Genomic DNA, 20,636 nt, shown 5'->3' on the forward strand with positions numbered 1-20,636 from the left:
AGTGATAACAACTCAGTATGATAAAGTTGCTATTAGGTTTGGGCTTAAGGCCCATAAGGTGGCTCCTATGAGAGTTGACCGAATCTGCTCCTAAAAAAGGCACAAAATCATCCCTACTGTAGTTGAAGAAGGATCCGACAAAAGGTGTTTGTTTCTGCCTTACTCAAAATATTAAGGTGGCATCACGTTTAAAGGTTTGTTTTGGGAAAAAAGTAGATGTCCTAGTAATAGATTGACACGTGTAAAGGCGCTAATAGAAAATGATTGTGAAAAGATTAAATTTCCTATATAAATAGTGAGCACGGAAATTATAGAGGTATGTTTAAAACCCTAATCTTTACTTGAGCAGGTGCGAGGAGGGTCCACCGACCCTCCAACCGCCAACAAACCTTAAATAGAGGTTTGTCGGCGTGATTCCATCCCTAGTCTGCCATGGCTGGGAGCCCCTCCATCATGGAGCTGCAAAGACCGCATCTCCTTTTAATTTTTTAAAGGCCTAATACACAAATAACCCCCTGAACTTGTTCAAATGTTGCAACTGCCCCCTTCAACTTTCAATCGTAACAACTTACCCCTCAAACTTGTTCAATTGTAAAATATAACCCCTCAAACTTGTCCAATTGTAAAACATAACCCTAAATTGGGATTTTTTTTTACCCCGTACTTGAAGTAACCGTAAAAATGTTTCCCCAAATTCGTATCACGCTATGAAATCTTCAATGGAGCTATTTCTCCACATAAACACATTTTCACCCACATAATATCCCAAAACTTTGAATCAAGAAATCACTAAAAAACGAATAGCAATAACAAAAAGAAGAAGAAGAAATTGAAGAATTGAGGATTTTGTTACTTAAATACTGATTTTTTTGGGTCTAAAGATCTGATTATCACATTCCACGAGCGTTTGCAGCTTTTATATTTCACGTGTTTCTTCAATTGCAGTCCGTATCAACAATTTGGGGTTCTGTTTTACAATTGAACAAGTATGAGGGGTTATGTTTTACAATTGGACAAGTTTGAGGGATAAGTTGTTACAATTAAAAGTTGGAAGGAGCAGTAGCAACATTTGGACAAGTTCAGAGGGTTATTTGTGTATTAGGCCTTTTTTTAAATTTTCCCTCGTTTTAGTTGGAGCAAATTTAAAACAGAAAATATACATATGGGTCATTCCTTTGTCTAAGTATCACACGGCCCAAACATCTAAATTACATAAAAAAAAAAATATAGATAGATAGATAGCACAGGACATCAATAAGCTCCCCATTACATTTAAATTTTAATGAATGTTAGTGATTAAATTGAATTATGAAAACTAATAAAAAATACTTATTCTATACAGTTACCTTGTTCAACTTATACGATTTTGGTTTCATTTTAATACTATTAAATTACTAATTATTATAAAGATAATATAAAATAATAATTATATTTATTTGACTAAAACATTTTTTTGTGCTGTCAAAAAACTTTTTTTTTTGTTTTTTCTTTTCTTATTTTATATTTCTCTTAATAAGATTAATAGTGAGAGAAGACATTGTATAAAATAAAAATTGAAGCCTTAAATCGTCATCAATTTTTTTTTCTACACATAGTGAAGTTTCTCCGAACTTTCGGTCCTGGCTCTATCATTGCCACAGAGCCAACAACTTCTTTGTTTTGCAGATTATCCAGAGATATTAGAAAGGGTTGAGGCTATATTTATTCAAGCTCATTCTTAAATTCTAATATACATTAGAAAATAAAGAACAATGATACATAAGTTTGTGAACTCCAAAACTCCAAATCCACAACCACAGACTAAAGTTTAATTATGCAATAATACTATTTAATTACTTTTATAAAATTATATATAGGAGACTAAAGTTTAATTCTTTGACAAAGAGTCAACGATACAATTTAGTCCAATCCTTCAGAGAAAATCAATAATTCAATCCAATTTTAAATCTTGTTTTTCGGATACTCGGTTAAATCTAATAACTACTGGATCGACGTCCAACCCTAATAGGCATTTACACTATCTCCTCTAGGGAATTCGTAATCAAATCACACCTTTTTTTTAATTTTTTTAAACAACACACCTTTTTTATTTACTTCTTTAATAATATATAATAAAAACAATAAAGTTAACCAAATTCGTAATTAATTTAAAAAAATTACATTAAAAGAAAGGATATTATAATAAAATAAAAATCACATTGATGAGTCGAAAAACAAATTACTAAATTTTTACACTTATCCTAAATTGCAGCACATAGAAAATGATAATTCTCCAATTGTTTCATGTTCATTTGATGGGTGTACACAATCAATATTCGATGATTTTGAGTTATTTTCTATGATTTTTCAAACTCTCCAATGTTCATTAAGATTTTAATGAAAAAATATATATATATTTTATTATGCTTTCCATAGGAAGAGTATTAACTCCTATTAAAAGATACTATAATATCGGTTCTAGTGTTATATTTATTTTTGTAGTTTTATTTCAACCGTGGGAGAATATTAGTATGTATTTATCCCCTACATGAGATTTTGAACTCATTTATAAATTAAGCTTTAGCTATTAAACTTGTTCCAACCAACGTATTCATTATATATATGGAATCACAGTATACACAACTTGGAGCACTCCCAATCAAAATTTGTAGCTAAGAGTTTGGACTATAGTACGGTCAAGCCCCATCACTTAGCTTGATGGTCATCTTTACATTGGCAAGCAATGCATCACGAGACTTGATGGTCATCTTAGCTTGTTTGGCAAGCATGCCATGTCACCATTTTCGGAGTCCTCGGTAGCTGCTAATAGTAGCAAAGAGTTGTGAGGGTGGGAATAATCAAGCCCCATCATTTAGCTTGATGGTCATCTTTATATTCATGGCTGCTAATTCAGTCGCCAAATATCGGAACACGTAAGGCATTGCAACAGTTCCCATCCCCTTGCTTGTTTGGCACGCATGGCATGTCACCTTTTTCGGAGCCCTTAATGGAGGCAATCCACCAATCGCCCGCGCAGCCCTTTTCTGTTGTTGCATGATTGTTCCGGTGAGTATGCTTCCACAGAGAGAACAAACATCAGCGATGTGATAATCAGAACAGGTATGAAGCCTATCATGCAATAAATATGCTGCCCCATGAGCGAGCATGGAATCTCGTTCCATTTCGCCAAACCGGATACCTCCACCATGTTTTCTTCCTTTAATAGGCTGTCGGGTGACCTGGTCAACTGGTCCAGTTGATCGCACCTATACAGGGTTTACAAAGCCAAACAATTTGATAAATTAGTGAAATGGTAATGCTCAAAGTTTTATTGATCAACATGTAAAATTAAAATAGGATTCAATGTGCAAAATAGCAAAATTCAAGGGTCTCATGATGCATGCTCCAATCCGGAAATGATATATCAATAATGAGCATACCAATTCGCTGAGTAAATCTAAAGCAAGAAACTGAAAGGACAACTGTTCAACTTTTATTATCAAGATCATACATCAAGTAACTCCTACCTGAAATTTGTCAGAAACCATGTGGCGAAGTCGCTGATAGTAAACAGGCCCTATGAATATTTCGCACGTGAGTTCTGTTCCATAAACTCCACTATATAGCACCTCCGTACCATGATAATTAAACCCATGAGATCTTAGCATTTTACCAAGATCGTCAACAAGTGATTCGGAGTCTGATCCAGTTTCTTGCTCATTACCATTTTTAACTGAACTAGCAAATGGCGTGGCATCAACGAATTTTCCATGCAAACTACCACCCTGAAATAGCAAGGCGTTCAAGTTACATCAGTTATTTTTTGCATATTGTCAAATATTCTTCTTCTTGACATTGAATAGTTGCTAATGCAAAATGCTGCATATAAGACCAAAGTTTAGTACTTCATTTCCACTTATATACCTTAGCAGCAAGAGATTCTAAAAGCATTGCAATTGTCATTCTCGATGGAAAGGCGTGAGGATTAATAATCAGATCAGGTCGCATTCCCGTAAAACCAGAAAATGGCATATCAATGTCTGGCCATAACTGGGAGCAAACACCCTTCTGCCCATGTCTACTGCTAAATTTATCACCAATGATAGGGTTTCTGGGATGCCGGAAACGAATATTTACCTGCACCAGAAAAGTGAAACACATCACAATTGGATAAGTGAAACACATTGTTAGAATTGAAAGTGCTCACACAGTAATGGCACAAGTCACTAGATCGAAAAATATATGCATACCTTCTGAAGGTGATCCTTGTTTTTTGTATCAATAGCCACGTAGTCAACAAAAACTGGGTCTGAACCTTTCCGGGTGTTGGTTTTTGTTGTGCTGGTTACTTCATTATAAATACTACAATAGGGTTCACCCGGATGTATCATCTGAATTTTAATTGAGTAATTGGTTAATGTAAATCCTACAGTTAAGGCTACAGAATTAGAAAAGGATAGTGTCAGTACAGAAATAAGTAGCTAACCTGACCGACATATGGAAGTCCATCAGAATCAATCACAGAATGTGATGATTTATCCAGGTTACTTCTTCTAAACATTCGTCGGTCTCGTGTAGACCTGCCATCTTCAGATAAGTCAATGGTCTCTGTCTGCAATGGTAACAAATAAAGGGGTGGAGACAGTAACAAAATAAACTGGTATTAGTATCAGCATCAAATGTCCAGTCTTACATCCATGTGAAGATAACATAAACAAGCTCACACGCAGATCAAAATTCTCCCTTCACAAACATGTAGACAATCACTAAAAAACAGCTAAACATAGGCTATCAGCCAGATAAACATGACAATACACTTCAATCTTCAAATTTTAAGGTACAGGATGTTAACAAGTTAGTTTGATATGTACAAACCTGATAAATTTGTCCATGGAACATTCCACGTTCAACAGATGACTTGTTTAGAATCATGGCATCCTCCATATCATATCTAGAACATGAAAGGCAATTGCATTATGAAATGCTTAGAAGATTAAATTATGCTTCTAGAGACTACTTACCCAGTATATGCAAGTACAGCAACTATGGCATTTGTCCCTGTTGGAGACTCGTCGATGCAGTATTTTGTATACGTTTTTGTGCGCACAATAGGAGTTTGAGGAGTCTGTGAACACCCAAAACATACCATTTAACAGTGAGACACAAGTTTGTAACAAATGCATGTAGTGATAAATTGCCTTAGCTGTTGTCATTAGATATATGAAACCCAAGGACATTAAACTGAAATTACTGCTTAGCTCTTAATTCGAGAAAAACATCAACAAACTACACTATTTTTTTGTTGTCCTTTCAAAACTAATTAAGTGTAATCTTTTCTTAAGAAAAAAAATAGGGTCGTAGAGCACTGGGTAATTGGTATTGTATATCGGTGCTAAGGCTCCATTTGTTTTGTGGAAAATAATTTCCATTGAAAATATTTGTTCTTGTTTAGGTAGGAGTACAAAATTTAATTACAGAAAAGAATTATGGTCAACGAAAGAGAATTGATGATAGATTGGTATCTCTTCCCTCTTGGAAAATAACTTGCCCTTCACAAAGGGGGAAAATATTTTCCCTTGTTTTTTAATGGCTTTTCCTCTAACTTAAATTCCTTTTGAATCACAAACACATGAAAATAAAGAAAATGTTTTCCAGAGAGGTCATAGGTCATAGGTCCATATATCACCAAAATTACCCGGATTTTTTTAATTGACTTGAAGGGGAAAGGGTAGAATTATTATACATGAAATGAAGTGTGTCATACTCATTATCCAAGACAGTATTTTAGAGTTGGATTCAAAGTAACTATGAGATTATGCACACAAGGCACTTAATTGAGGTTCATTTATCAACAAGAAAAAAAAAACACAACGAAAATAATCTGTAAAGGGTGGAACTTTACAAAACTATTGCTCTGTGAAGTTCTTTCTCCAGGACATTGTTGAATAAACAAAGCAAAAATGCCAGAAATGAAAGAACATAAGCCTTACCTGAAGATGGTATAGCTTCTGATCAGCACGAAAACGAAGTGATTGTAAAGAGTATGCCATTGTTTGTTTTGCCATCTACAGTAATACAACTTATAGAATTACGATTCTACATACAAAGCAAACCAAGGACAATAAAAAATGTTGGAGGACTTCGACAAATATAGCATATTATACACCTGACACTGATACATGTTCCGTGGGCTTTGATTGTGATCAGACCACGGTGTAAGGTTAGCCACCATACTGAGCATGTCAGTTGGATGAATTTCTTCATGAGTAGCAGGAAAAGCATCACTTCTTCCTCCATTTCCACCATCAGGACATCTTATTTCCATAAAAACCTAATGTGATGTACAAGCAAGTAAGCTACATTTAGCTTTTAGTCTCCTCCGTGATATAAACCTGAAAGGATATATTTGTTGTCACCTGTTCAAATGGTCCAATAAGTTCGACGTTCGTAGCCTCCTCAGCAGGAACAGCAATATTTTTAACTGGACGAACAAATCTGGAGGGAGATGTGAATAAAAATAGACCGGGATATGCACCACCTATGCTCAAAGGAACATATCCGACCTCCAAATCATCAGGAACCTGCATCAAATCATTTCTTTATGGAAGGATGAATGGATGGATGGATGGATTAAAGAAAAACAGCGAAGAAATTTGACCAATACAAACCACTGAAGCAGCTGAAATTTTCAATCTTCGTAAATGAGCAACAACTTTTTCAACTTCACTAGAAAGTAAGGACCCAACAAGACGACCATCCAAAAGAACAGAAAGAAATTGAGGAGGGCCAGCATGCACAAGCTTTGGCAATGAAGAAATCATGCCAAGACCAGTCAAGACATTGAGGATAGCCTTCCTTATATCAAAAAAATCTTTAACTGCTCCTTGTGAATCAAAATATGAAGTAATTCCTGATAACATCACATTGCACAAAGTGAAAAGAAGTATTGATTAGAATTTATATCAAGAAGAAAAATCAAGGCTCAATTTGTTTCATGAAAATTATTATTCTAGAAAATTATTTTCTTATATTCTAGTGTCTATTGTTCAAAAGGAAATGAAGTCAAATAAAAACAGTTCCCTAGTTGAAGGAAAATCTTTTCCAAGAGAGAGAAGACAACAAATCTAAGATGAATTTTTCCCCACCTACTATAACTGTCTCCTGAGATTGAACTCGTAGCCAAACAAGGGAAAATAACTTTTTCAGAAAAACAACAACAAAAAAAAATCAATTGAAATTGTTTCCAAGCCCAAATTAGCTTGCATAAACATCTATGACAACCAAGGTGTTAATTCTATCAAAAGAACAGGTCATCAAAATCGTAAATACTATAATTTATATGACACTGCTCTTATTATACCAATTAGCACATAGAAAATAGACCACATAAAACAACAAGAAAATAAGACCACCAAAAAACATAAATTCCAATTAACCATTGCCAGTAAGCACTACTTGATCACTGCAGTGAGAGGGTGGAGTGCTGTTCTCACCTGAATTTTTCAAGTCCTATTTGATATGTAGTTAAAAGCTTCGACTGCTACAAGTTTCATTAAATATAGGAGTCGAACTAGATGTGGTAATTTAACTCCAAATTATAGACAGCATATATCATATTTCTGTTGATAAAATCTGCTGACATATGTTCTCACTTATTTGCATAATGGCAGCTTTATGCTCACATTTGTTTGAAGATCAAGTGAATCATGATTTATGAATATTTACCCACAGATTTGTGGGAAATTTTGTTATTTATAAATAGCTGGTTTGCACTGATTCATAAATTCATATCATTTTGTATTTGATTTATGTATACATATCATTTGAAGTTATCCTGTCCCATTCAATCTACAGATAAAGAGGACATCAGAGAGAATATGACCAGATGTCAAATCATATATTGCCTTGTTCCATCATATACTTGACATTAACTAGTCTGCTGCATATAAGAATATATTTATACCATAGGAATTTAGGAAACAACTGGTCAAATGGTATTCTTGCTTAAAGTAAAAGGGTTATTGTTCAAATTCAAACGAAGGGGTATGCATACTCATATGATCATGTTGATAGAGAAGTCCATATCAACAGCAAAAAAGTGTAATCTTAGTTTATTTTCAAATACATCCGAAAAGCCTACTGCTTTATGTTGCACAATGAATTTCACATTTCCTCAAATAATAATGGCTTAATACATCATTTGTCTCCTGAACATGTCCAAAAAGCTTGATTAGCTCCTGAACTTTCAAAGTGTCCCTATAGCCCCGTGAACTTGCATAAAATGTCCAGGAACTAAACTTGCTTAAAATGTAATCAATTAATCACTCGGTTGCAAAAAAAAAAAAAAAAAAAAAAAAAAAAAAAGTAAGTTGCATGCGGAAGATGTGTTGCACGCCCTATTACATAATTCACATAATATATTAAAACATATTAAAAAGGAAGTGCTTACTTGCTCAACTATAAAACTTGTCTTCTCTAATATTAGAACTGCATACCCCGACCTTGGTCGTTGTACTTTTTTTAAGACACGTGCAACACATATTCCGCATTTAACTTACTTTTTTACAACTGAGTGTTTAATAGATTACATTTTACCTAAATTGAGAGGGCTAACTGGACATTTTATACAAGTTGAGGGGGCTATAGGACACTTTGAAAGTTCAGAGGGCAAATGATGTATCAAGCCAATAATAATTATTGATAAGCAACCATCAAGCAGAGAAATTAGAAGTCCGAACATTAAATCAAAGCATAATGCTGAAAATACAGTATCAGCAACATCAAAACAGTCCCTTACTTTTAATAGCATTAGCACACGTGAATAGCAGACTTCATATGGCAAACTCATCATGTCAAAAAGGTACAGTCAAAAGCCCCACCCGTCTACTTGCGAAATACATTTATAAAAGTAGCTTTCTTAGCTTAACATGTTATAATGACGCTAAAGGAGGTCCATTGTTGTCATCATAATAATACAACCTAGACCATGCCCAATTACTTGCAACCAAAATACCACATATGATTTATCAAGCATGAATTTAAAGAACTTGAAAATCAGAGAAGGTTTTGAATCAATCTATTTGAACTATTCAAATATGCATGTCATTTCACATAATAGGTATGCTTTTCTCATGAAAGGGAAAAGAGGCCTCCACAACATCTAAATTACATAATCATCCAGCTCATAATAATATACAAACAATATGCTTCATTTACACCTTACATGCATTTCTACGCCTTCCAACTATCCAAGAGTATATTATCAGGTTTCATTACTCAGATGGACAGCTACAATTATCCTAAAATTGATACTAAATAATAAAATATCCTACTACTGAACTATAACTTAAGCTTACACTTCCTATATTTCTTATAGATCTCCATTTCACAGAGGACAAGGAACCATCAAAGTGTACTGGAACAACTAAAAAGAACATAAAACTTAAGCTCAGAGGAGGTATAGGACTTACGACAAGAGCACGTCATATGGTTCAGCAACCCACAAGGCTCCCCGTCAGGTGTATGGACAGGGCAAAGAAAACCCCAAGATCTGTAGATAGATACTCTTTTGTTTAGATGAAATAAACAAACATGTAAACACAAATTGAATTTCATGCAATACATACTCAGGGAGCAACTTCCGCACACTTGTTGTGCGAAGTCCGGCAAAGGTAGCCCCTCGATGCACCGCTTGGAAAAAGGAAAGAAAGCGCAAAAAATTGAGCCTCTCTGCTTGGACAGTATAACCAGCCCTCTAGCAACACATCATAAATTCTCATCAATGATCCATTCAGCACAAGCAACAGAAGTTAGCATAAGCAGAAAAGGCACATATAAGCCAACTGAATCCTTATCCAATACGTTCATGTGAAGTTATTGGTAAAGGTAAAGACTGGTCATACTTGAAATAATCTTCACATGTAGAATCATTAAACTAACCATATAGGTCAAATCGTCTATGGTCAATATACGAGTACTTTCAAAGAACAATTTAACCCAAAAGCTTAACCTGATAAGGTCCAAGAATAGTTTTTATTATATGTAACACACCCTCGCATGCAAATATCCCTTGAGCTTGAAGAGTGTACTACACAGATCCACTCTATCATGTGCTGAAATTCATTAATAAATGGAGTTGTGAGGATTCAAGGCCTTGACCTCTTGGTCTAAGAGACTCTAATTAAATGTCAAAGAGCAATTTAACAAAAAAAGCTTATGCTAATAGGTTAGGTGAAGAATAGTTATTATCATCTCTGACGAGTGAGTGCACAAAAAAGTAAAGAATGTAATTATAACGCAGAACATGCTTGACCATACATTAACACATTAGGAATGAATTTTTTTTATGTCAATTTAGAAAGAAAGATTGGTTTTAACTCCAATATTTTGATCTTTAGATTCTTGCTGAAACTAAACTTTCAATTCAGATATATCTATAAAACATTAAATGCCTTCACATTACAAGAATTTCTTATATTCTAAAACTTCTAAGATTCTGATCAAAAAGCCCATGAAAATGGAATGGAAGGAACAGATATCAGAAATAGTGGATTGATTTCAAGGCCTGCAGCATTCCTTCTATACAAATATTGAAAGAGCCCATTCGAATATGAAGGACGAAAAAGAAGAGGATTACAACAGGACTGGTGATAGCATATCTAGAAATCTTTAATAAATAAGAAAAGGTCCTCTTCAGTAATTCAGTACCTGATGCAAATCTAGGCCTGTTTGTGTTGCAAGCCTTCCACTTTTCAGCATAGTCTCCACAGCCTTGCCTATCACTGCTGAAGAATTTTTCTGCATGAGCTTCTTAATTTCCGATACTGTGTTTTACAGACAACAAAAATAATAATCACTATACGTACAAACTTAAACCATTTTGAAAACATACTCCATCTAAACATAAGATCAGTTGTTCTTGCTCAGCAATTTCTTGCCGGGTGCACCATAAAAAAAAAAGGGCGGCCCGGTCGCATTACGCGTCCCCGCTGAGCGAGGGTCCGGGGAGGGGTCCCACCACAAGGGTGTATTGGGGGCAAGCCTTCCCTTGCCAATTTAATTGGCAAGAGGCCGCTCCTAAGACTCGAACCCGTGACCTCTGGTCACACGGCAACAACGTTTTACCGTTGCGCCAAGGCTCGCCCTCTTTTGCCGGGTGCACCATAAAGTTAATTAATTACATATGCAGCACGATACCAGGACAAGAACAGATAGATATAAGTACCAAATCCAGCATCACTGAATCCTAAAAAAGTAATCATATGTTGAATTCCTCTATTCTTTTTTTCTTGTTACAAACTAATAAGAAAAAGGAATATACCTAACAAGAATTCAGAATAGTACAAATCCATCTGAAACTCCGAATCATTCTCAACTAAACTACCCAGAAATCTAGATCAGCTGAAATTATAAATGGGATCTAATCATTGCCAGCATAAAAAAATTTAAAAATGCATACCTGACAGGAAATTGAAATTCTTGTTTTTTGCAAGTTCCTCTTCAATAAGCTTCTTTGTCCTCCGCAGCCAATCTTCAAATTTCTCCTGGTAACAAAACAGAAATATATTGGAAAACATAACTCACAACTCGATCAATATGATCAGAAGAATTAGTCAAATGATGGTATCAATACGAAATCTTATTAAGCAGAAATGAACCAAGAAATGCACACACTCATAATTACATGTTTCCTGGTAAAAGATTAAAAAAAACTTCATGCAAACCTGAGAAACGAAAAAGCCACCCCCTTTATCTCATCAGAGTTAATTACCCAGCAGATCCTCCAATCAAGATTTATACTATTTGATAAATGACATATTAGTACATAATATATTTTTAACATAGATGTAAAGACAAAAATCCTAAATCCTAACTAATGAAGCATTTAAAATGCATTATAAAAAATATAAAAAGAGGAATTTGAATTCCTCCTTGTAAGGCTTTAATCCATGGTCTTTTCAAAAGGGCTATTAACCTAACTCCAAATGATAGAGATGACACTACTAAAAACGAAAATCAATTAACGAAAAGTAAAAAGACACCAAATAAGACCTTTTTTCTCAGGTATTCCAAATTTATTCAAATCAAATTTTGATTTATTCAAATCAAATTTTTACAGACACCAATAAATTTACCTTTATTATTACATATACAATCAAACCCAAGAATGATTCTTTTAACTCTCAAAATCATTAAAAAAAAGGGTAAGAAACTCAGATTCCTCAACCTGAATGACATCTGTTACAGGCCATGTAATACACTAGAATACATGGGATACCATGTAGATTAAGAGCCTAATATATTTTATTTAAGAGCAATACACATATATGATATATATACAGGGTTCTCCTTCAATCAAGGAGACAAACTGATCCTACTAGCAGCTCTAGCAGCCCTACAGCAGCCTTAGGCATGCTATTCATTAATTACATTGACTTATTTTGTAACAACATCCAATAGCAAAACAAAGGCATGACTTCAGAAGAATATGCCGAACTGGTAATTTATAGAGTATAAATTTTTTATATTAGTTCATGTGAAACACTTATTACAAGGTATCCCGAATCTAATTTTGCACCTTGACATAAATGGTAATAAGGTGTCCAGGGAGTAAGACTTCCTGATTTTGCAAGGAATCTGGATTGTCTTGCAACGAGGTCTGGTCAACGAAGGAGAAAAGTTTCTGCAACATGAAGCTAAAAGGACCAAAATGAAAGACAAACTTCAGCATGAGAAACAATATATAATCTTCTTCAACAAAGAAAAGGGAATTATATGTCTTAAAAACAAATGAAATCAGACATATTCCTCAAATGTAACTGTTACAAATTAATGAGGGAAAGAAGCTGTAGCTAACATTAGCAGATTGAACTTGTCATCATAGTTATAAAGATGAACAAATATATAGTCCTTTAGAACAGCATGGGCCACCTGCATAGAAGGAAAAGAAAAAAATAATTAGTTACAGAAATGTAGAATCTCACTTCACTTCGTATAAGCTTCCCAGTATGAATTTTTTTACTATCGTCCTAGGTTCTAAAACCATGATTTCAAACTCCGATCGGTCAAAGAGCAGGTGAGGACAAAGGGTCAAGGATTAGAAGTTCAACCGAACTTGAAACAGGGTCGTTAAACCTGATATTGATGATTTTAAAAAATTACTAAGTTATATATATATATTATACAATTTAAAGATATTACTTCAAGAAAATAAAAAACATGAAGGCTGAACAATATTTTATTATAAAATATTTGATTTATTATATTCATAAGATATTAGCTATATATATCCATAGTGCTATCAAATATCACATACCATAGGTTGCCTTAATGATAGTGCACATTGGAATCAAAGCTTGTTGTGCAGGTTCGACATGTGAAATTTTTTATCAAAATGGTCAGCAAACTAACTGAACCAACCCAGTCAATCAGGACCAGGTTGACTGGTTCGCAGTTGACCCAGCCGGTTCAGACGATTCTAACAGAGTCTTAAAGATAGAGAGCTTATAACTCTAACCAGACCGGATCAGTGATTGGTTCAGGTTGAATCAGCCGGTCCAGTTTTCAAAACTATGAACAAATGATAGATAAATAAAACAATTTAACTTACGTTAGAGAACATTTCTTTCTCTAGCTCATCGATAACAGGTCGGAAGTGTTTCCCTGTGCAAGGAACAGAAGTACACAACTCACAAACTAAATAACATAAAAATGAGGGTTATTTTAATGCCAATTATGCCTTGGAACATACCGATATGTTGCAGGCATTCACCCTGGGTAAAAAGAGAAAGGTCCCTAACTTCATCAAGTATAATTTTTGCCCTTTCACCCACAAGCTGAGAACCAACAGCTCCTTTTCTCTTCTCATATTTCTCATCATAACAACATGTCAATTTCTCATATATTTCACGATCTGTAGTCTCAGCAAGTGCCTATTAAAAAGAACTATGAGGTATTACAACAAGCACCAAAGAGGAAAGAGGCATTGGGGAATTAACCCCCACAATGGACAAACATAATGGTGGGTACTGATAATTTCATCAGCATGCACCTTGAAAACTTAAAATATGCTAATATCCAATCAAAATACATAACGGGCTATGATTATTGCTAATTTACAATTTTGAGACCATATTTCAATTTTTCTGCCCCATTTTTCAGAGATGATGGACAATGTTCCTTGGAGAACTTACTCTGCTATGTTGTAAAGGATCAGATCGTACTTATTTCATTTGTAAGTAATGTTCTTATCATGCCATGTAGTACAAGAATTAATGCCCAGCCTCACATGTCGAAATGAAATAATATATGACCATGTTTTAACATCATAGTATATTGGTACATAAAGAAATGTGTAGAAGAAAAGTTTATATAATCTATATAAACTATCAAGGTCAGTATTCGTATTGTAGAATTAACGCCCGTGATGAGTATAATATAGCATAATATATTAAGAAGTGAAAGAATAATAAGCAGCATAACACCTTCAGGACAATGCCAACAGGCAGCAAGTACTCCCTTCCTTGAATCCTATGAAAGCAATTCAAGAACCTAATTACAATTTGATTTAAAATAGAAGCTAAAAGTGCAACTAGAAACAGAGCTTGAATGGCTTACCAAAATCCGAGCCTTGCACTTCCATTACGAAGGTAATACAATTTAACTGTTACTGAAGATTGATCTGTTAATGAGGATTGGTTTTCTCTTACACATCTGGAAAGGAATAAAAAAGTAGCACAATAAAAATGATCACATAGCTAATATACGATAAAAAAAATAATCTAAAAATAAAGTATTTTAATATATAGGACCATAAGAACAAGAGATCCAAGCTAGGAAACATCAATTCAGGCACTTAACAAAATTGTAACAGAAAATAGCAAATCAGTTGTCTTGTCTCCAAGAATTAGATATTAAAGGTCTCCAAGCAATATATTGATTAACTCTCTAAGGACAAGGGATAATTCACCAAAATGTATCAAAAATTTGCTCACAAGATCAAATCAGAAAGATGAAAAAACTGAAATTAACAGTAAAACTGAAAAGCACAGAAAGTAAGAACCTTATAACAACAGCTTTATCAGTATATCCTTCTCGCCGATCACGAAAGGAACCCCGCTCCATACTCATTGGCTGAAACATATAATATTGCGGCACACAACATGTAAAATAAGCAAATTGAAGATAAATTGACGTATTCTATTAGGAGATAAAAGAAAAGGTAAGCTAATAATTGTCTTTAGTTCATTTGCACATGAAACTCCATAGTTGAAAGCAAGATACCTTTGTCAAGCAGATAAAGATACTTTAGAAGCATGAACTATATTTTATTTTTCAGAAACTACAAGGGCAATATAATTAATTAATAACCGACTATCAACCACATAACTATGCAAGGAACATGTCTGAAAGCCCTTGCTATACGCCAAAATTAGCTTCTTGACTGTACAAGCTACTTACATAGTTCCGCTTTGTCATTATTAGAAGTCGAGCAACTCTCTCAAGCCCGTTCAAAATGAAGTAGCTGCACCACAGAAGAAAATTGAACAAAAATGTGATAGACAAAGCAACTGGTGATGTGCGTCTGAGAAATGCAAATAAATGCTAGTGCTTTAAATTAATGTACAGTAAATACATCTCCCTCAATAATGGCAGTCTTTTTTCTGCACAGATATTTAAACATGTTTTAAAAATCACATTCCATACACATTTTAAGATATCACTTAATTAATTTTAACTATTACTAATACTAACTATCAAGGCACATGCCTATTCAGCCTTGGCTAAAAGGGCGGCCCGGTCGCACTACGCGTCCCCGCTGAGCGAGGATCCGGGGAGGGGTCCCACCACAAGGGTGTACTGAGGGCAAGCCTTCCCCTGCCAAATAAGAGGCCGCTCCTAAGACTCGAACCCGTGACCTCTTGGTCACACGACAACAACGTTTACCGTTGCGCCAAGGCTCTATTGCAAAAAAAAAAAAAAAAAAAAACACTATATGATGTTATGATCAGTGATTACTTTTGAATCTGTATATTCTTCCATCTTCATTAATGGTATAAAATGAGAAGTGGATAATACTATTTCCATTTAGCCTAAATATATGACGCAGTTTTACTTCGTAAGTTGTGATGAATGTCAACAAACATATTACAAACATCAATAACTGTCATGCCAAAGAAAGCAAGAAGGAAGCAGTGAGCACATCAAATGAAATCAATATTGTGTGCAAAAATAGATGACCAAATTAATATACATGTCAATCTAAATTAACTTACCCACCCATCTCTGCCGACTCTTCCTTGAGTGAAACCAACTGTTGAGAACTGCTACCATACAAATTGCAGAGCCTCGACTGAATTAAGTACATCAATGCCAAAAACAACCAAAAATAGTAAGACTTCAACCAAAGAAAATACATTAAGTGCTCAAGGAAATGGTAATCAAAAAATTACATGTTGGTCATCTTCATCTATACTGATTAATTACTTATAGCATCTTTTGGATTCTGGATTAGTTAAATGGAGGTTGCCCAAATTACAAAAGATGATCAAATGTTATGCATGCACAAATTTCTTAAGGATGTAAAATTAATGCCTTCTACTTCATAATAATATAGTTGCATAGGAAAAAAAAATAGAACTATGCAGCCCCCAACAAGGCGTGAAAAAAAAAATAGAAAATATAGAATATTGAAAATAAATAAAAATGATGTAGAAGAGCCCAGATTCAAAATGCACAAATTCAAACTTGAAAAAAATCTTTCTGATTCCCGAAGATCATCAATCATATTATTGGCAGATTTGTAACAAAATGTTTAAAAAGAACAAAACAAGAGAAGAGAAGAAAATACTTTGAAGTACATATAAAAGTAATGACATGAAACAAGTGAAAGTACACCTAGCTAGTATGTCAAAAACGGGGTTAAATGCGCCGTTGGTCACTGAACTTATATGGTTGTCTTGTCTCAAAATGGTCACTCAACTTCAACTTGTCTCAATAAAATCACTCAACTTTGAGTTTTGTCTCAATTAGATCACTCCCGATGATTTCAGTGACTAAAAAGGATCGGAATGATGACATGAGTGACACATCAGCATGAGTCAACTCAGATATATGATCGAAACGACACATGCCATCCATTTATGCGCCACCCGGCTGTTAATTTTATGAAAAAAAAAACAAAATTTAGTTTTGTTTTTCATAAAAATAATCGACATGTGGCTGCCATCTGTTGTTTCGGTTAGACACTTGAGTAAACTCATGCTCACGTGTCACTAATGGCATTTTAACCACTGAAATCGCCGGAGTGACCTAATTGAGAGAAAACTCAAAGTTGAGTGATTTTATTGAGACAAATTGAAGTTGAGTGGCCATTTTAAGACAACCATGTAAGTTTAGTGACTAACAATGCATTTAATCCGTCAAAAATGCCTCATGCACAATCCCAAAAAAGTCGAAAAGGCTTTCGACTTACTGGTTGCTGAACGCAAATTCAATATCCCAATGCATCACGCTACTGAATTGCTGGAGCTCACCGTAGGCAAGATAGGAAATACTAGGCCTTGTTTGATAACCCACTTAATCACTTAAATTAAAATATTAAGCAATTATTTAATTTAAGTGCGTTTGATAAGAGGTATTTCTTCACCACTTAAATTAATCAATTAAGTTAAAAATCACTTATTAACATTATCAACTAATATTTTATATTCAGCACTTACTTTTAGTATCTATCAAACAGTTATGTCATTTAATATTTCCAACACTTATAATATTCAACACTTAAAATTCAATACCTATTCTTTCAGCACTTAATTTTCAGTTTTATCAAACAGCACCTAATTTACTAACTCCTATTGTTTGACCAATTCACATCATAACAAAACACGGTGAAGCTTCTATTTGTGAAGACTAATTTGTTTTCTGATGACTATTTGATAGTGAAGGATGAAATTTGAAAAGGAAATTTTTAAAAATAGAATTTAATCTAAAAATGAGTCCAAACACGCATATCTACATTACATAATATCTGCAACCGACTACATTGAATGTTCAATTAGCACGTATCAACAAAGACTCCTACAAATAACTCATAGTAAATTTCTTCCTTTTCACTTTTTTATCATATAGACTCGGCATAAAACTTTCAGATGGAAATCCAAACGGCTTAACAAATTCAAATATTATATTCTTACTATATCTATCTCCACTGGCCATCTTCAAATAAGTTGGGGGTACGAAACTCTCCCATTTCCAACTTTAGGAGGACTACTTGCATATCTATCAACCATCTTCTAATTAAATTCCATAATTTGCACTTATGAAGATACCAAAACCCTAATTCCAAACAATTTGTTGGTGCTAACTGTTAGAGATTAATATAAGATATACAATTGGATCTTAACTATCAGCTTGAGCTGTTAGTTAAAACGGTTCCATGACACTAACCACTTCTTTTCACTCTTCAACAATTTGCAACATTTCCTAGCATTATACTATGATAATATGTAGTCCCTTTTCAGGTAGAAAGACATCATTCAACCTGAAGAAGATAGTAGATAGAAATATCCCCATGGATTCAGTTGGTTCAATTCTGAACCATAACTAGTCTCCAGGTTAGAAAACTCATTGCTATGGGACAGTTTGGCATTGCTTTCCGAGACCCTAAAAGCAGCTTTTGAGCTAAAAGAAGAGTTTGGTAAATGCAATGCAAAAATGCTTTTCTTAAAAGATGGGAAAGATGCTTTGAGGAAAAGCTAGAATTTGTACCTTTTGGGGCAAGTATTTTAAAACTTTTATCATGTATAGTAACAAACACTTATCAACGGCAGGTTTTGTTGGCCACATCAATGTCAAACTTGCCCTAAATGCATTTAGATCGAAGAAGAAAGCCCACTTTAACATAGCAATTGATTCCCACCAGCAAAACAACTATAACTCAAATTGAATACAAAATCTTCACAGCCTTATTAACAACTTATGAACTATTTAAAAGTACCAACCTTTAACATTATAGGAAAATCACCAAAATTATACTTCTCTCTTATCACCGCTGCTTGACCCTGATACTCAAAGCAAACGTCTGCCTCGAACTTTCCCATATAAGAAATTTTCGCTTGTCGACACTGTACAGGGGAAGAAAAATTGAGCATCATGAGATTATCGCATTAATTGAAATTTTGTAAACAAACCAAGGAAACCAAAGGGGCAAATAAAACTAACTTCAAAAGGAAATAGATGTTTTTGCTTCGTTCTTGAACTTTCCTTTACAGGCTCATAAATTTTAGGATTACTCAGGTACAGTAAACTCCAGTCAAGGAAGCAAATAACCTGAATAACTATCATATATAAAAAAGAAAAAGGAACAAATAACTTGAACGAATTAAAATAAAAAGGATATATTTCAAACTAGTATTCGACGAAGGGTCATGAATTTTCACTGGCTTGATATTATCCATCATAATTTCCAGTCCTCGTTCAACCATGTAATCAAATGAATCTATATGATGTCTGGTTAGCTCTTCCAACGCCCTATAGTCCCCCATTGCCGCGCCTGGTTTTCCCCTCCTCGCCACCATATCGTTTTTCCCCTTTTGAATGGACACAAAATTTGGTTAAGTTGAGACTTCTGTAAATTACATCAAAAATCACTTTTTGGCACGTAAAGAGGAGTTCGAAAACACTTATTAGACATTCAGAAACCATATTTAAGGACCAAGTTAGAAGGGAAGAAAAAAATCTGGAACTCGAGAGCGCAGTACACCTACGAAGACAGCGGAACAAAGGATGAACGGAGAAGCTCCAAATTTCAACGGTGGAAGAGATGAAGGAACCGCACGGAGGATCCTTGCTGGACCAGTACCGGAATCCGGACAGGAAAGTGGGCCTTTGAAGGAAATGAAGAACGGCAAAGGTAAACAGGGAGGGGTTTATCAATGATAGAGAGGCAGCAGGGAGGCTAGGGTTTAATGAAAACTGAAAACGACATATGAAAAATGCAAACGACATATCAAACTAACGGTAAAATATTAAAATTACTGTATAATTAAAAGGGAAATGTAAATTCCTACCAAAAAAAAAAAAAAGGGAAATGTAAAAAATAGTTGTCGTTTGCTTTATTTGTAAAGCACAACTACGCTAGAATGGCATTAACCAATATGGAGCTCCCTCTACCCTACGGCTAGGGTTTTTCGTTCCTACCCTAACTTGGGATTTAAGTTATCTCTTTCCGCCTCATACTCCTCCCTGTTAGCCATTGTATCTCGTCGGACCTCCACACCCTGAACTCCCTACCAGTAAAACTATTCGGTCATGGACTCACTTACACATAACTGCCTACAGCTCTCTCTTACCGAAGAAGACGAAGCCCCGATAATAACTCCTGATCGTAGCTCAGCGCTAGTTTATGATCTTTGATAACATTGGGATATTATCCAAAGGATCAAAAGAGATATTCGCCTAGAACGGCCACGTATTGATCACCTGATACCGAGATGTGATGGCGTATCAGGCAAGGAGATCTAACAGGCGGATCACCAAGACTTCGCCACAAGAGATCCGCAGTCATGTCTATGTGGCGATCCGCCATAACCTCTCAATCCGCCAGCGGAACAGCTGAGCCGATCCCGCAATAAAGACCATTAATGAGCTATTAATAA

The 20,636-nt window shown here is 34.8% G+C and overlaps 1 protein-coding gene across 4 annotated transcripts; it reads right to left on the minus strand.

Moving 5' to 3' along the window:
• Nucleotides 1-2,544: 2,544 nt before the first annotated feature.
• Nucleotides 2,545-19,908, minus strand: LOC136230847 (DNA-directed RNA polymerase I subunit 2). 4 transcript variants are annotated; one of them, XM_066020052.1, is made up of 28 exons: nt 19,746-19,908; nt 19,379-19,568; nt 19,201-19,280; nt 18,981-19,103; nt 16,254-16,330; nt 15,439-15,502; nt 15,041-15,111; nt 14,596-14,691; nt 14,463-14,508; nt 13,730-13,910; nt 13,589-13,641; nt 12,836-12,909; nt 12,557-12,674; nt 11,438-11,522; nt 10,687-10,760; nt 9,606-9,733; nt 9,450-9,529; nt 6,648-6,889; nt 6,396-6,560; nt 6,146-6,310; nt 5,970-6,044; nt 5,001-5,104; nt 4,855-4,930; nt 4,466-4,591; nt 4,230-4,370; nt 3,904-4,116; nt 3,507-3,764; nt 2,545-3,245 (listed from the first exon to the last, which is right to left on the minus strand). In XM_066020052.1, the coding sequence occupies exons 2-28, from the start codon at nt 19,554-19,556 to the stop codon at nt 2,838-2,840; spliced, it is 3,501 nt and encodes a 1,166-aa protein (XP_065876124.1). In that variant the 5' UTR covers nt 19,557-19,568; nt 19,746-19,908; the 3' UTR covers nt 2,545-2,837. The 4 variants fall into 4 exon arrangements, with proteins under 4 accessions (XP_065876124.1, XP_065876112.1, XP_065876117.1 ...); XM_066020040.1 differs by having other exon boundaries at nt 10,687-10,802; XM_066020045.1 differs by having other exon boundaries at nt 10,687-10,802; nt 19,742-19,908.
• Nucleotides 19,909-20,636: the final 728 nt, after the last annotated feature.

The sequence above is a fragment of the Euphorbia lathyris genome, chromosome 1 (assembly GCF_963576675.1).
Source record: "Euphorbia lathyris chromosome 1, ddEupLath1.1, whole genome shotgun sequence".
NCBI lineage: Eukaryota > Viridiplantae > Streptophyta > Magnoliopsida > Malpighiales > Euphorbiaceae > Euphorbia > Euphorbia lathyris.